Source organism: Hetaerina americana, unplaced genomic scaffold, assembly GCF_022747635.1.
Source record: "Hetaerina americana unplaced genomic scaffold, ioHetAmer1.1.p SCAF_6, whole genome shotgun sequence".
Taxonomy (NCBI): domain Eukaryota; kingdom Metazoa; phylum Arthropoda; class Insecta; order Odonata; family Calopterygidae; genus Hetaerina; species Hetaerina americana.
This window is the reverse complement of record NW_027287205.1, coordinates 66,849,703-66,865,542: the sequence shown is the minus strand read 5'-3', so window position 1 is coordinate 66,865,542 and position 15,840 is coordinate 66,849,703. Positions and strand designations below refer to the sequence as shown.

The 15,840-nt window shown below is 35.8% G+C and overlaps 1 protein-coding gene across 2 annotated transcripts in view; it reads left to right on the top strand.

The window, feature by feature from the left end:
- The window catches only part of LOC139694969 (G kinase-anchoring protein 1-like), a 34,807-nt gene extending 20,912 nt beyond the window's left edge, over positions 1-13,895 (top strand). The window contains exons 7-8 of one of the 2 annotated variants that reach the window (XM_071593520.1): positions 4,948-5,005; positions 12,890-13,895. In XM_071593520.1, the coding sequence (XP_071449621.1) occupies positions 4,948-4,983 (36 nt within the window). In that variant the 3' untranslated portion in view covers positions 4,984-5,005; positions 12,890-13,895. The remainder of the gene's footprint in view (positions 1-4,947; positions 5,006-12,889) is intronic. The other variant, XM_071593521.1, reaches the window with a different exon arrangement.
- The last annotated feature ends 1,945 nt before the right edge of the window (positions 13,896-15,840 follow it).

The following is a 15,840-nucleotide window of genomic DNA, read 5'->3' as shown; positions in this document are numbered from 1 at the left end:
AGGAAAGATATTGACTTCTAAATTTTAGAAAAAATACAATACAAGAGTAAGGTGGAAATTTCTCAGCCTGACACAGAGATGGCGTTACAATCAGTTATAATTTATGATTCCTGCCTGGGTGCATGTGTCATTAGTCCATAAGACAAGTTTCAACTTGTTCTCGCGTAAAGTTTGTGTTCAAGTATTTTTGCGGTAGGCTTCTTTCGTGTTTTTCGCTTAAATGGTAAAACTTGAATTTTTTGCAGTCATAAAAATATTCATTTTGGATGGATTAACCCATACGGAATTTCATCCGAAGTTTACAAAAGTGTACAGGGACTCTGCTCCTACAATGTCAACTGTTAAAAAGGAGGCAGCTGAATTTAAATGTGGTCGCAAATCCCTTGCGAATGACACTCGCGAAGAACAGCCAAAAACCACAACCACACAGGAAACCATTTAAAAGGTGCTAGATATCGTGTTGGACGATAAGCGAGTAGAGGTGAGTGAGATAGCTAAGGCCATGGGGATATCAGAAGAAAGGGTGCAAAGCATCTTGCACAAAGAATTTGGGATGGGAAAGCTCTGTGCAAGGTGGGTGCTGCATTTACTGAATGCGATCAAAATCAAATGCGCAAACGATTTTCTCTGCGATGTTTGGACTGATTCAAGAGGGAACCGACCGATTTTTGCAGTGATAAATCACCATGGATGAGACATGGTTCCGCCACTACAAGCCAGAAACGAAATAGCAGTTAAAGCAGTGCATGGAAGCCTGTGGTTCAGCGCCAAAGAAAGCAAAGTCGATCACATCTGCCGGAAAGGTCATGGCCAATGTGATTTGGGATGCGCAAAGGATCCTTTTAATTGATTACTTTGAAAAAGATGGAACAATTACAGGCAAATATAACTCAAACCTTCTTGACCAGCTGGATACCAAAATTCGCGAGAAGAGGCCTGGCTTGAAGAAGAAAAAAATCCTCTGTCACCAGGTTAATGCACCTGCTCACAAAGGTGCATTGGTGATGGGAAAACTATAGGATTTGGGGTATTATTTGCTTGGCCATCCCCCTATTCTCCTGATTTGGCCCTCTTAGACTTCCATCTGTTGCCAAAGATGAAGAAATTTGTTTCTGGTAGCTCTTCGCGTCCAATGAAGGAGTTAAGAGGGCCGTAGATGGATATTTTTAAAGCCTTCCAGACTCTCACTCCCGGGAAGGAATACTCATATTGGAGAAATGCTGGACCAAGTGTGTTAAAGTCAAGGTAGATTATACAGAAAAATAAAATAATTGTGTAACTGAAAATCACAGTCTTTTGTCAGGCTGAGGACTTTTCACCTTACACTCATAGTACTATGTAGTGACATTGATGTGTAGTGACAATTCCAGAAATTCAGTTACAGAATAGAGAATACTATTTTTTGTAAGGTTAATAGATGGACATGAATGCACATCTGTGTTTAGGTCATATTGCGGGAAAGGAAGGGAGTCAAACTAGCAATCAAAGATGTAAGAGAGATAAGTAATATGTTTGTAATGAAGGGGCAGACAAAGTAAGTCATGTTAATGTGTTATAAAAGACTTTTAATGCAAGGAAATTTTAAATTCTCAGGAACAAAAAACTATTCATGAAGCAATGTATAAATACAACAGAAAAGAAGGGACAGGTTCCAAATGAAGAAACTAATACTATATTGCAGGAGAATTATTCCCTGTTGCAACAAACTTTTGAGGACACATTTGTAATATTTTTCAACACAAAAGAAAGCAAAAAGAGAAAATACATAATATTAAAAGCACACAGATTGCAAATTCAGTTATAAAATTGTATCACTGAATAAATAAATATGGTATTTTTTTGTGTGAAAAAATACCAAGTTCACTTATTCAGCAATCATGAATTTTTACAAAGTAGAACCTTAAACTATCAAATTTAGGGAATCTGGGTGGTGCGGTGGCTAACATACAGGTTTCCCATCAAGAGGGCCCAGGTTGAAATCCTGGAGACAACAAATATTTTTCAATGGTATCCCAATCCCTACTTGAGGTACTTAGTGTAGAGCACTTTCAGTGAGTACGATTTCCGTCGGATGGGAAGTTAAACTGCAGACCCCAAGTAGGCCAATGCTGATGCCGGGTTTCTCTCCATCCTTTCCAATCCATCCCTAATGGGGCAAATAACCTTAGCTGTCAGTTACTCACCATAAAAACTATTAATACTACCAAAATCATAAAATTTTATGCCTAAAAAATTCAGCAACATGAGGGCAACATGATACAAGTAAGAAAGCCATTGTACGAGGGCTGCTCCATAAAAATTGGCCATAGAATTTTATTTATATAATTTCAATAGTCATCACCATCAGGGGTAAACAGACTGAAAATGTTTCCAATTGCAAGAGCTGTCGCTAATGCAATACTGGAGTAAAATCAAAGAAACTTATTTGGCATATGCATTGGAGATCAAGTTAATAGTATGATATGAAATTAAATTTTTGCCTAGTAAATTATGCAAATAATAAATTTAATTATAACATTTTTTTTAACAGTCCCCGTTAAATCTAGTGAGTCCTTCTCCCAATAGACTGTTCTTCTTCAATTTTCACTTTTCCCTCTCTACATGAATAATTATTGCCAGTCATCATTTTTATTTTGATCTCATGTTTAAAAATTGCAAGCCTAAAAAGGCATGGCAATGTTAGAAATTTCACTACTAGATTGTTTATGTCTTAGTATTTTTCATGTCAAGTATAGAATACAGAAGTGACACTCATGTTTAAACTACTATTTGTATATACTGTTGAGAAAGGCAATAAGAATGATTGCCTTCCTCGGTAATGGGCCTGTCATGTATTTAAATATGAAAACTACTAGACTCAGCTCACTAGGGTGAGAGTCATGCCCTGAATTGGGGGAAGCAAGGCCCCTGTGGTCATGATTACATGAAATCCTTACACTGATAAAGAATTGCATGGAACAGACTTGAAAGGAGTCGTAGGATTGAAGATCAATAAGAAGGCCTTTGTGTGTTGAAAAATAGTGTGTTAATTGTGGTGGAATTTTATAGTGGAGTAATAAACATTGGAGAGAAAGAGAGAATGAGTCTCAAACAAAATGGTAGAAGATGAGAAGTAATTGCATTGGGCAGTTGGTTGAATGAATGTTATTAGTAGGGATAAAAGCAGAACCAATGAAGTTTATTCCCATTGAGATCTGCATGCCGACAGTTTGACTAACGGGGGAAGAAGCAGAGATTATATATGACCAACTAGTGTCTAGAATTTTGGTAGTTGTCAATATTCTGGGAAGGAAAGATACTGATAGTGATAGGGATTAGAATAATGGACAAAGGGAGGGATAGGTGGTAGAAAAGTGCATTAGGGACAGAAAATTACTACAGGTAGATACTTTATTTAGTGTTGATGATTAGAGTTTTCAGGAGGATTGGTGTAATTGTAACTGACATCTGACTCAAACATCTCAGTAGATGAAGGTGGATGTTGTTAGGTAATGAATTTGAAACAGCGTTATTAGTTTACAGTTTACTGGTATTGGCTGCAGATTTGGATCATGTTATAATGATCCTTTGAACTATATTTCTGTTCATTTGGGTATCTTCTAGGAAGGTGAGCCTTCGTAAAAACTGAGATTAAATTATTATTATTTAATTTTATATACGAGGGTCATCCGGAAAGTAGTACCCGTTCGTGCCGCATGAAGTGCTGACGACGCGAGTAGCCGCTGGACGAGGTCAGATAGCTTCAGTGGCTTGTCTGCCTTCTCTGAGCCAAGTTGCGTGACGCTAGCATTGCCTGTGTTGTTTCTGTGATTGTTTACAATGTTTAAAAAAATTGAGAACGCCGCCAGTTGTGAAGTGAGGGCAGTGATTAAATTCCTCAATGCAAGAAACGTTTGCCCATGTGATATTCATCGCCAATTAAAGGAGGTGTATGGAGACAATGTAATGGACGAGTCGTCTGTTCGGCGGTGGTGTCGCAACTTCAACATGGGGAGGGGCAACACACACGGCGATGAGCGTTCGGGGAGACCGTCTGTCATTACAGACCAACTGGTGAGCTCAGTTGACGAATTCGTGAGGAACGATCGGCGCGTCACAATTGATGACATCTGTGAGCATTTTCCCAATGTTTCTCGAACAATTGTTCATGAAATTGTTAAACACCATCTGCATTATGCAAAAATTTGTGCAAGATGGGTCCCTCGCGTATCTCAATGAGCTGGCGGCGAAGGACTATGCAGCAGGAATACAGAAACTTGTCACACGTTATGACAAATGCCTTAATTTGCTTGGAGATTATGTTGAGAAGTAGTTTAAAGTATCCTCTTTCAAATAAAATTTTTTATGTTTGTTAATATTTACTTTTGTGTCTTTATTTCACGAACGGGTACTACTTTCCGGATGACCCTCGTAATTTCCAGTGGAAACAAGCTCATTTGTCTCAGTTAAAGATTTGACTTCAGTGCAAAAATTTGACTTGGAAAACCATGAAGTTTTCTTTCACTTTGCAAGACATCTTAAAGCTACATTAACATATTGAAATCAAAGGGTTTTATATTTTCTATTATTTTGCCACGGAGATGAACGAAATAATATCAAAGCTGTAGGCTGTAAACTACTGTAGTTTTAATTAGTTGACATTGGAAACGAATTTAAATTATTTGTTTTGTCTTATAATGCAGCACTCATATCATTGATCAAGTGGATATATTTTTATGAATTTGAGCTGATCACTTAAAAAAGATCCTGTTTGAATTAAATATCCAGGTTTACTTAGGTATAAGTTATTATTTTAATGATCAAATTCCTTCTTTTAGTTTTAAGAATGAAATGAGGGTTTTTATTTTAGGGTATAGTTTTTTTTTATGGTTTCATGAAAGTAGACAATTGACTTGGTCTATTTTTGTTAGCTGCCCTTAAATCATTGGAGCCAATATTTTATTTTAGGTATCCTCCACTTTAACAAACGGGAGACCAAATTAAAAAGACAAACTGATACATGCTGGTATGTAAGGTTTTCTTACATTGTGTGGAACCCCAAATGCTTGCCAGTGTTAATGCAATGCCTAGAAGATAGATTTATATTGCATGGAGATGATTTTCTATCAGCTACTCCTTTTAGATAGAAAATGATTTCCTGTGTTTGTGTCATTAATTTCACTTTTGGAAATTCCTCGGAGTGAACTCACTATTTTTACCCCAAAGTGTATCCTTTGTATTGCTTTTATGCATTTTATATTTTTTATGAAAACTTCAGTATTTTTTTTAGAGTAGGCTCTAAACAATTCTCTATCATGTAATCTACCTGCCTCCACACCATTATGCTTCCATTGAACCTTCTGGCATGCTTTTCTAGTGTTGTAGAACATCTTTGTGGGTGTAGCCACTATTCCTGTTTCATTTAACTCGTGATTTGGAATGCTTACCTTATTTTCAGATCTGAAAAAGTTATCTTTGTGGTTGCTGGTTATTTGCATTTTCAAGCTCTTAAGTTGTTCACTTTGCTTGGCATAAAAATTGCCAATGATTGAAAAAAAAAATTATTGGACTTGCGGCTGTTATTGTGGGTAAGATTGCATAAACACAAAGGAAAATATAAAACTGCATGGATTAATCATGAAGGTTAAAAAGAGGAAAATATGAAAGAATTACATACTTGCAACATTTCTGCCACAAAATAAGACTTGATTAGAATCTGTAATTGCAAGAATTTTAGAATGGTAGTTTCAAATGAAGACAATGTTCTACGCAAATTTCACTCAATATATAAAGTAATGGTGCTTTAGGTTATTGATTATGGTATAGTTCCTTTTAAAGGTGAAAATTATATTCATTTTTGAGTACTGAACATTCATATTATAAATGCACAAATGTGTTTTTTGACTGGCATTCTACTAAATATTTTGCTGGAAAGTAGTAGTTCTTCATATCAGTTTGGTCATTGGTATCATCTCGGATGTTGCAAAGAGGTGATATCATGCATTGTTTGTCAACAGATTCAGGCGAGATGTAGTGGAAGTTGTTTTTCTCATAATGCATTATTTAATTTCTTAGTAGAAGTCTTAGTTTAAACATTTGTCTTTCACCTGTTTTGGGTTTATCATATAATTGATTTCTAAGCCTTTTATTTAGATGATTTCTAATTTGAATTGTGAACCTTATGAACTGCTCTAATCAGGATGAAGAATGAAAACCCATCATTCCTGTTTAAGATAGATTTGCAAGTGTCATTTTATACGTAGGGTTTTCTCCCATTTTAATTTTATTCAAAGTATATTCTCAATTTCTCTTTCAGAGTCTCTTTTATAATTATTAATGTAATTAATCACTGAAAAAATTCCTGTTTTCAAAACAAAATGTGGGTGTCCAGAGGTGGAACTGGTTGTCATTGTGATTCATAATCATACCACAAGGGAGGTGGTTATAATCAAAAGTTGAAGGGGGAAAGTAGGTAGAAAAAAATTCTTTGCATATATTCTAGGGGTGGTTAAACAGTATTTTTTCTATAAATGAAATAAAATAATTCTCTATTTACAAATATAATCATTCTTTTTTTTACCATGGAAGCATATTCTTAATTTACTAATAATTGACATTGTGTGGCAAAATAAGTTTTAGGGGAGAGGCATTCATTTAGTAAATACTAGCTGGTATTACAAAATGGCACAATACTATTTTACAACCATCAACCACATCATTGTATTTATTTCAAAATCAAAAATTATATATTTTGGATTTTGAAACATATAGGCATTTTTTTTCTGTGTCAGATATTGTACAATAATTCATCTTAATTTTACGTGCAATTCAAAGCAGACCTATATCGAATACCTGTACAGATTTACTTTGGCAATCTATTGTATGGATATAAATAATTCTGTTACCAAATCATACTGCCATGGAAAAGAGTACCAATCAATAATTGGATACCCTGATCGCTGGTTACAAACTTAAGTGTTAATTTTAATTAGATTTATGTAAATTTTGTGGTATTTTCACTTGTCAGCAAAGTAATGCCTGCTAGTATGAATTTCAATAATTACTTAATTGAAAATCTGCACTGCATCTGTGTGACTACTCCAGGGTAGCTTCCTGGGAGAGTTGAATCATTGGATAATATGCGATTTGTGCTACCATTATACTTCATTGTTATTTTTTTAGTTATGCCTACAAATTTTGCAATGTTTTTCGTTTTATTCATTTGTATTTTTCATCTTAGCTCTCCAGCATACGATTCCCACTGCCCAAATAACATGAAATCTGTAGGTTTGCTTGTATGATGATGGTCTGCCTGTAAGATTTTCATCCTTCAATCCAAAGGGACAGAATAAATGTTGTCCAACCATGTATGCAATAATATGCCAAGAATCAAAGGATGAATTTGGATATTTGCCATTTGGTATTTGTAAAGGAGGGGTTTGGTTGTCCAGTGAGTAGATCGCTGGGCTATTGACTTGTGGGCCTGAGTTCAATTCCCAAGGAGGCCTCTGGGCACCCTCACCTTCACCAAGGTGGTGTGATTTTTTGGGTACCAGATCTGCCTGGGAAACCATAGGCGGCACAAGGAAAGGAACTGCCCTGCTATATGAATTCCATGTGCAATTGGGCATTAAGTAAGCTCTATTACACCAACCTTCGGGTTGATTACTTTGGTGGATTTAAAAAGGTCTTATCTAAGAACCTTCTAATTCAATCAAACATCTCCTATTTTGTATTATTGTGCATGGATGTAATTTCTATTTCATAGTAGTCAATAAATAATACGGCAATGATAGAAGGGTTTGCATGTTCCTGTGACCGATACAGTTGTGCTGGCAGTAGAAATGATAATTCATCCTATTGGGGCTACCACACCAGAAAGAGTAAGAACCAGTGATTCGTGCAGCATCTCTCCCTCAGTGTAATGGCTGCAAAGGCATCTGACAAGAGTGGGGGTAGCCATTTTCATTGACATTGTCATGTTAAAAATATTGAGGAAGGCAATCAGGAATCACCTCAGTTATGTGTACCAAGAAAATATGATGGAGCCAAATATGATAATTAGCCCTGCAACTACCAAACTCTGCTCATGTGGCCTTGTTGTGACTTGCAGCGGAGGAGGCAAGGCCGTGGTTATCATCACAAAACATCCTCGCACTGAGTAAATGACAACAGAAAAGAAGACACAAAAGGGGATCACTAACATTAGAATAATGACCTGGAATTTAGGGACAATGCTGAGAAGAGGACATTGGGAATATATGAAGTGAGAGATTGAGAGAATAAATATAGCATGTTCGGCCTTTGCAAGGTGAGATTGAGAGACAGTATAAATTATGGGAGGGATAATTTCGTAGTGATGTATAGAGGATGGGGGAGAGTCAACATGGGGTGGCCATAGTGCAGAACAGAAAACTGAGGGGTAGGATAGTGAATGAGGAACAGGCAAATGACATTAGTCGTGCATTACTGTAAAAATAAAATAAAATCGGAAGTCTTTTGGTAATCTAGGCGTACATGGTGGAAAGCATGATAGGGAGGAAGTAGTGGATATTGAATATGACCAGTTAGATGAATTAATTGTGAATTTAATGGGAAAGAAGCACTTGATTGTGATTGGGGATTAGAATTTACTATTAGGCGAAGGGAAAGTTTTTATAGCCTCATGCATAGCATTTATTATTATAAATAGGAAAACTACCATTTGATTTAAATTTTGAATGGAAACAGACTATGCATTGGTTCAGTGATATATTTCCATGCTTATTCTGACAAAAAACTACCAGACATCCAGCAGTGCAAAAGACAGACACAAACTGGACAGCAATTATTGTCTTTGTCTCTCAGATCAAAACACAATCTGACATCTGAAACTACAATAATCCCTATTTCAACTCTGCTTACTTCCTCCCTTCATTCCATCCAAAATGCCTATCCTATTCCTAACCCTCCCTTGTTTGCCCAACATTCTCCCCTCTATAATACTCTTTCTCATCCTATCAGCAGTCAAAATGCATCTACCTTTCCTGTCTCCTTTGGATTTTTTCTTACAATCCCCTCTCCTCCAACACCATGCCTAATGCTTACTCATTTATCACCTGCTCAAGTTTATGAACTCCTATTTAATATTTAACTAAGCTTTTCTCTTTTTAAAAAACTGCATATCCAAGGTTTTTTTACATTTATCCTAATCTGATACCTATTGCACTGACTTTCCAATGCACTCAGCAGTGCTTGTAACCCCTTGCCTGACTGACAAACTACAACTTGATTATCAGCAAATCTAACTGATTTTATGAATTCCTGACCGACTTTCATTCCCATCTCCAGTTATTCCCATGCTTATTTAACTCCGTATATGCCTTGATCATCACATGTGACAATGGGCACCCCTGTCTTACTCCTCTTCCCAACACTACCCACCTGGACTCTCCATCTGCCACTCATACCTGAGCTGTCTGCGACATGTACAGGTTGCAGATAAGTCTCCTATCACTCCAATCCACTCATATTTTCTGTAATAGATTCATTAATTCTAACCAATTAACTCCCATCTATCTAATGCCTTTTTGAAATCTAAGAAACAGACTTCTACATCCTGATTGTATTCTATGTTCCTCTCTGAGCTTATTGTGAACTGCTCTCTTAACTATTCCTATTACCTTACGTTTTTAAAAATCCTTCTGCGAGTCTCTAGGAAAAATTACAATTTTTGGATGTCATAATGGCCGGAGACTCTGATGAGGAGTTTCACAATGATAGCAGAATCTGTGTCTACTGTGCTGTTGATCAAGCCCAAACTAGGTTATAAGGTGGTAGTTCTTTATATAGTATAAGTCTCCCATTTTTTTGAACAATAAACCTCAGCCTGCCAAGATGGTATAGGCTCTCTGCCAGAGAGACAAGATGTAAGATCTGGCCCAATGTCAATCAGTGGAAGGGAATTTTTTCCGCATAAGTTACTGATGGCATCCATTCCAGGATATGAGAAATTCTTTCTGCCTGAGAATGCCTTCTTGTCACCTACAATGGCACAAAGGGATTCACTTCCTACAGCATTAATTTTTTGTTAGTTATGACTCTGTAGCCTAATTGTTCAATCTTTATCCAATAGTTAAAAAACAGCACAATGTTGGGAAAGAAACATCTCACACACTGTTTTAGATAGTGACTATTATCATCTTCAATTTTGCAGTTAGTTTCTTGTGGCCCATGTGCAAGGAACATCACATCAGAATAAGCTTCCTCCATATCAACCCTTTAGTAGACATTTGTATGGCATGTACTCTTAGTGTTTGATTAATTGCCAATAATGCTAAAAGCTTGATTGATTACCTGTTGCTCACTAACATAGGAAAAATATATTTAAACCAAGCAAATCTTTTAATGTATCTGATTACAAAATTGTATTACAAATAAAGTAATTTCCTACATTATTTCATGAAATTGTGTGTCATGATTGGTATGAATTATCTTATGATCTTTATGCTGTAAAATGCTTAAACCGTGGGCTATGTCTGTACATGTCATCTTCCTAGGCACAATCTCGGATTGAGTATAGAAAAATTTTGATAAATAGAATGATAATTTAAAGTGTGAAATCAAGTATAAAATTTTAATATAAACTTTGGCAAAGTAGAATGTATTGCTTGCTCTTCTAGAATCAGTAGATCCAGTTCCTCTTTGTGTTCAAAATCCACGTACTAAAGCTTATGGTGTAGCATAACTTAACAGATTAAAGCTGATTTCACTTGGTAAACATTAAACAGTAATGATCAGGGGACTTGAGTTTTTGTGACGTTTTGGGTTGATTTACTTGCTAATCTGGGACATAATTTCATGAAAAAAGTGGTTATTTTGTAAATATTTTGTTTTAATTTTTTTTGTTAATTTAACGAGGGAGATTTCCTCATCCTTAATGGATATAGGCTAAAATGTGTCTTATAAAACTTAAAATGCAGCCAATGTGTGCCTCCCATTTGAGTGAAAGACTAGGTATGTCACATCTATGCCTAATCATGCCTTATGGAATAAGACAAAAACATCAAATATCTCATGCACACTCTGTGGATAAGGTTGAAGCTCTCTCTGTATTTTTTAATGCGTGGAATGATTTCAATAAGTTGATTACCCTCTCAAATATTCCTTGAACCAGAAGATGTGACGTAATAGACAATATTGTTTATTACATCAAGTGACCACACCTCAAATTTATTGTACAATGGTTGTCTCAGAAGTACCCGGCCTTACCAAGAGATGGCAGTAGTTTCTCGAAAATTATCACTGTTTAAGAAGTGTGCCACCTATAAAGCATATTTTTCAAGTTTGAAGACTCCATGTTGTTTAGTATTTGTTTGGCAGCCATCAATAGTGAACGTTTTCAGTGAATTTGTGAAAATGAAGAAAATTGGTCATCGTTATGTGATACAATACTTTTATTTGAAAGGCCTCAGCCAAAACAATATAAAAGCTGAACAGGATTCTACTCTGGGTGAGTCTGCTATTTCGTTTACAACAGTAAAATATTGGGTAGCAGAGTTTAAATGAGGCCATACGAGCTATTAAGATGAGCATCGCATTGGTCGACGGAATGAGGTGATGACTCTAGAAACTGTGAGGAAAATCCACTAAGTGATACTGGATGATTGTCGACTGAAAGTGAGCTAGAAAGCTAGCAGATATCGTTGGCATTTCAAAAAAGTGTGGTGCATCGCATATTAACTGAAAGTTTAGACATGAGAAAGCTGTGAGCAAGGTGGGTGCTCACACTCAGGCAAAACCAGTGTCGTGAAGATGTTTCCATTGGGTGTTTAGCAAATTTTCACGGCAACAAAGCAGAATTTTTGTCCATAGCCATGGATGAAACATGGGTCCAATACTTCACACCCGAGACAAAAGAACAATCAAAACAATGGATTCAGAAAGGAGAACCGCCTCCAAAGAGGGCAAAGACAGTTTCATCTGCAGGCAAAGTCATGGCGTCGGTTTTTTGGGATGTGCGTGGGATAATTTTCATTGACTATCTTGAAAAAGGAAAAACTATCAACGCCGAGTATTATGCAAAGTTATTGCAACATTTGAGCTAAGAAATCAAGCAAAAGCAGCCGCATTTGACTAAGAAGAAAGTGTTGTTTCATCAAGACAATGCAACAGCTCACAAATCCGTTATTGCAATGGCCAAAATCAATGAATTAAAGTTTGAATCGCTACCTCACGCACCCTATTTGCCAGATTAAGCCCCCTTGGATTATTTTCTGTTTGCAAACTTGAAAAAATGGCTCGGTGGTCAAAATTTTCGAACTGTGAAGAATTGATGTCGGCAGTTAATATGCTATTTAGAGGAGCAAGACAGTTCTTATGATAAAAATGGTATGGGCTTCTTGAGTATCACTGGCATTAGTGTATAGAGCTGAATGGAGATTATGTTTAGAAATAAATACTTTTTTTCCAAAAGTTTTGTTTTTTCTTTGTTGGGTCAGGTACTTCTGGGATTACCGCCGTGCATGGTTCAAATATTCATCCGTGCTTAATCTCTATAACTGAATATTTGTTGTTGTTTTGAATTTATATTTTACTAAATTCATATAATCATCTAATTGGTGGTGACATTTGAATAACCGTGGTTGTATACTCCTTTTTTTTTATTGTTCTCTCTCATTGGAGTAGATGCTCTAAACGATGTTCACCATTTTCACACAGTGAAACCTAGAAAGCAAATGTTTTTGTATTAAATGTTACTAGTATGTGTATGATTTTAGTAATATGTCAATTAAATGAGTTCTGATAGCTGAAAATCTGTGCTACTGTTGAAGGAATAACTTATTGATGAGAATTTAAATTGAGCAACGTATCAGATTTTATATTTAGTTTTACATATGCAGCCGAGTGATAATTCACATTTGTTTTACAGAATAAGAAAAGGACCACTAGTGAAACAACTCCATAATGATAACAGTTGCTGTAATTGTGATGTGAAGTGAAAGTGGAGCTGATTACAGCAACATTGATTCAAGAAGACATTTCTTTATTATTTGTGTGTGCATGTGGCTAAGCATTTGTTAAAGAATGGCCCATGGAACTCATTGCCACAATACATCCTCACACAGTAACACTCAAGTGCATTCTACTTTAAGTGTTGTGCATATGCTACTGATAGTTCATTTTTAATTGAGGAAATAATGGGTGAGTGAAACATTGCACTTTAATTCCCTATCCTCTATTTTGTATTTAAAAGTTATTGGATAATAATGAATCAGTATCTGTATTTTTTAATAAAGGAAAAATTCTGTTTACACTGAGTGTTTGTAGGCTCAGATTTATAGTGAGCAAGGTTCTGGTTTGAGTTTTTCTATTTATTGAAGTTATGAAAATAATCAGTGTATAATCGTGTTCTTAATTTTTCAACTTGTAACTGATTATGTTGGTGTTCTTCGGTGGTATTGTAACTTGGTATTTTTTGTTTAACGATCCTTGTTTTGCTAATAAAAAAATTAGGAAAGTTAATAAGTACATAGGTTTTAGCTTAGTTCAACAGGAGCCACCCAAGCTGATGAAAATATAAATCAAGGAAACAAAGAAAAATAATGATTTGTTCTGTTTTATGACTGCTATTTCTTGATGTCCTATTTAAGAATTTGTTTTTGTTTTTAGCTGTAATCATTTAATTGAAGTAAATAAGTTTTATAATCTCACATTTGTTTTTATTTCAATTAAATGATGAAATAAATTGTACTTGATGTAGTTGTGCAAGTTGAATGTATGAGCATAATTAAAATAGTTGAAATAGGTTGGTAAAAAGCAGTAGGCTTGTTTCGTTATTGACAGAGTTCAAATGTCAATTAACCGGAAGACAATGTAAAAGAAATCATTTAAATTTATTTTTTATTATCTGGTCAATAAAATATTTATAAAAATCATGTTTATGTGTTTACTCCTGTTTTAATCTTAAGCAATGTTAGAAGTGTACTTAATACATTTGCACATTACTACAGGCAGTGAATCATTGATCACATTCTCATTGCTTTGGATTGAGTGCTTATTAGTGGGAATAGGATGAAAAGTTTTACTTTCGATCATAAAATGACTAACTAGTCGATTGCCCTGGTGGAATCTAAAATGTTTACTGTTGCTTTGCATGGGTGAGCTTTAAGCAATTACTTGGTAATGGATTGGTAGAGGAGAGCCGTGAAATCATTTAATGTGCTTGGTGAGTAAGAAGTGGTGGAAAATAGGTAGCATTACTCATGATGACATAGCATTCCATCCTTGGGAGAGATTGCCTAAGACTTCTAGGAAACCCTTTGAAGATACTGTGACTTTCCAAGTTGCTGCTTGCAAATGGGCTGTCAAAAGTCCAGAGGAATGACAGCCTTAATCCATATGAATGAAATTGGAGACTAAAATGGTCAGTAGAACAAAACTCATTAAAATGTACATGGAAGGTTAGTGGAAACTACCGCATTACTGTCCCAAGTATTAGCAGCACACTAATACTTATTATATTATCTATTGATTAAATGAACAGACATGATGGAAGTATCTTGAAGAAAAGACTCGAGGGATACCCTTGTACCCCATTCAGATCTCTGGTAAGGATCGAGAGAGCATATCTGTGAAAGAACTCTATTTGGTAGCAAACAAGATGCAGTTAATTCCCAAAATGAAAGTATTGGAGACTCCTAACTGAATCTACCAGATTTGGGACCTTCAGACATATTTCAATCAGAGGAAATGAGAAGATGAATGAGTGAAACAGGTAGTTGCACCATGGCCAACTTGCTCAACATTGGGCCTTCTGATGCCAATAGCTACCGTATTCATTGTGAAATTTAAACAATACACGAGTATCGTATGTCTATAGCTTTTCATCCTAAGAATTTGTTAAATTCATATAATTATTCATATCATAAGTTGAATTCCTTTCATAAAAGTATCAATTAGGAATCTTTATTTGGGATTAATGATTTGGAGTATTCAGCTGTAAATATATAGTGGGTAATTATATGGTGTTAAAGTGGAGTATCTTGTCCATCTGCTCTTTTGGCTGGTGACTTAATGCCCTGCCACAACATGGTAGCTTCCAGATTAAGTTTTAGATTTTATTGCTATCTCCTAGCAAATAAGTCTGTCCATTAAATTTATCTTTGTTATGTCAGAACTTTAGTACCCGGCAAGTCACCGCAAGGGTGTGTAGCTGGGGGTAAATATGAGTGCTCGTAGACTCCGGTCTAATTTTGACCCGAATATGACCCTAATGTGGACAACGTTATTCTGATCCCTTATTGTTCAAAGAAAAAATGGCAGCTTAAATCTATCTGTTCTACACTTAATCTCTTTAGTTTTATTCACATGATCTCTCCTACCATAGCATGATGAGGGTAATAATACATTTTCTGCATCACTGCTAAGGAGACCTTCCAATTTATGCAAGAGCTTCAAACTAATTCAACCTTCGCTCCGTTAGCGATTCCCAGCCCTGGGGCTGTACAATTTTGAATACGCTACTAAGTTTATCATAACAACGTTTACAAATCAAGCTTCTCGACGCTGCACGCGATCCAATTTGGCAATCAATCCAACTTCGTGAGATTCCCATGTGCTTGTAGCATATTCTAAATGAAGCCTAACCAGTGAAAGATAATATTTCTCTTTGACCTTTTCATCACATTTACCTAGTACTCTTCTAATAAATCCTAATTTTTTTGTAGCTTGCCCGCATATGCCCCGCATGTGTTTCACCCAGGAGAAATCGTGAGTAATGGTAAAGCCTAGGTATTTAATTGAGTCTACACATTCCATTTCGGTGTTCCCGATGCAGTCAACATTTGGGAGGGTATTGTTCTTTTTCTAAAAATTCATCGC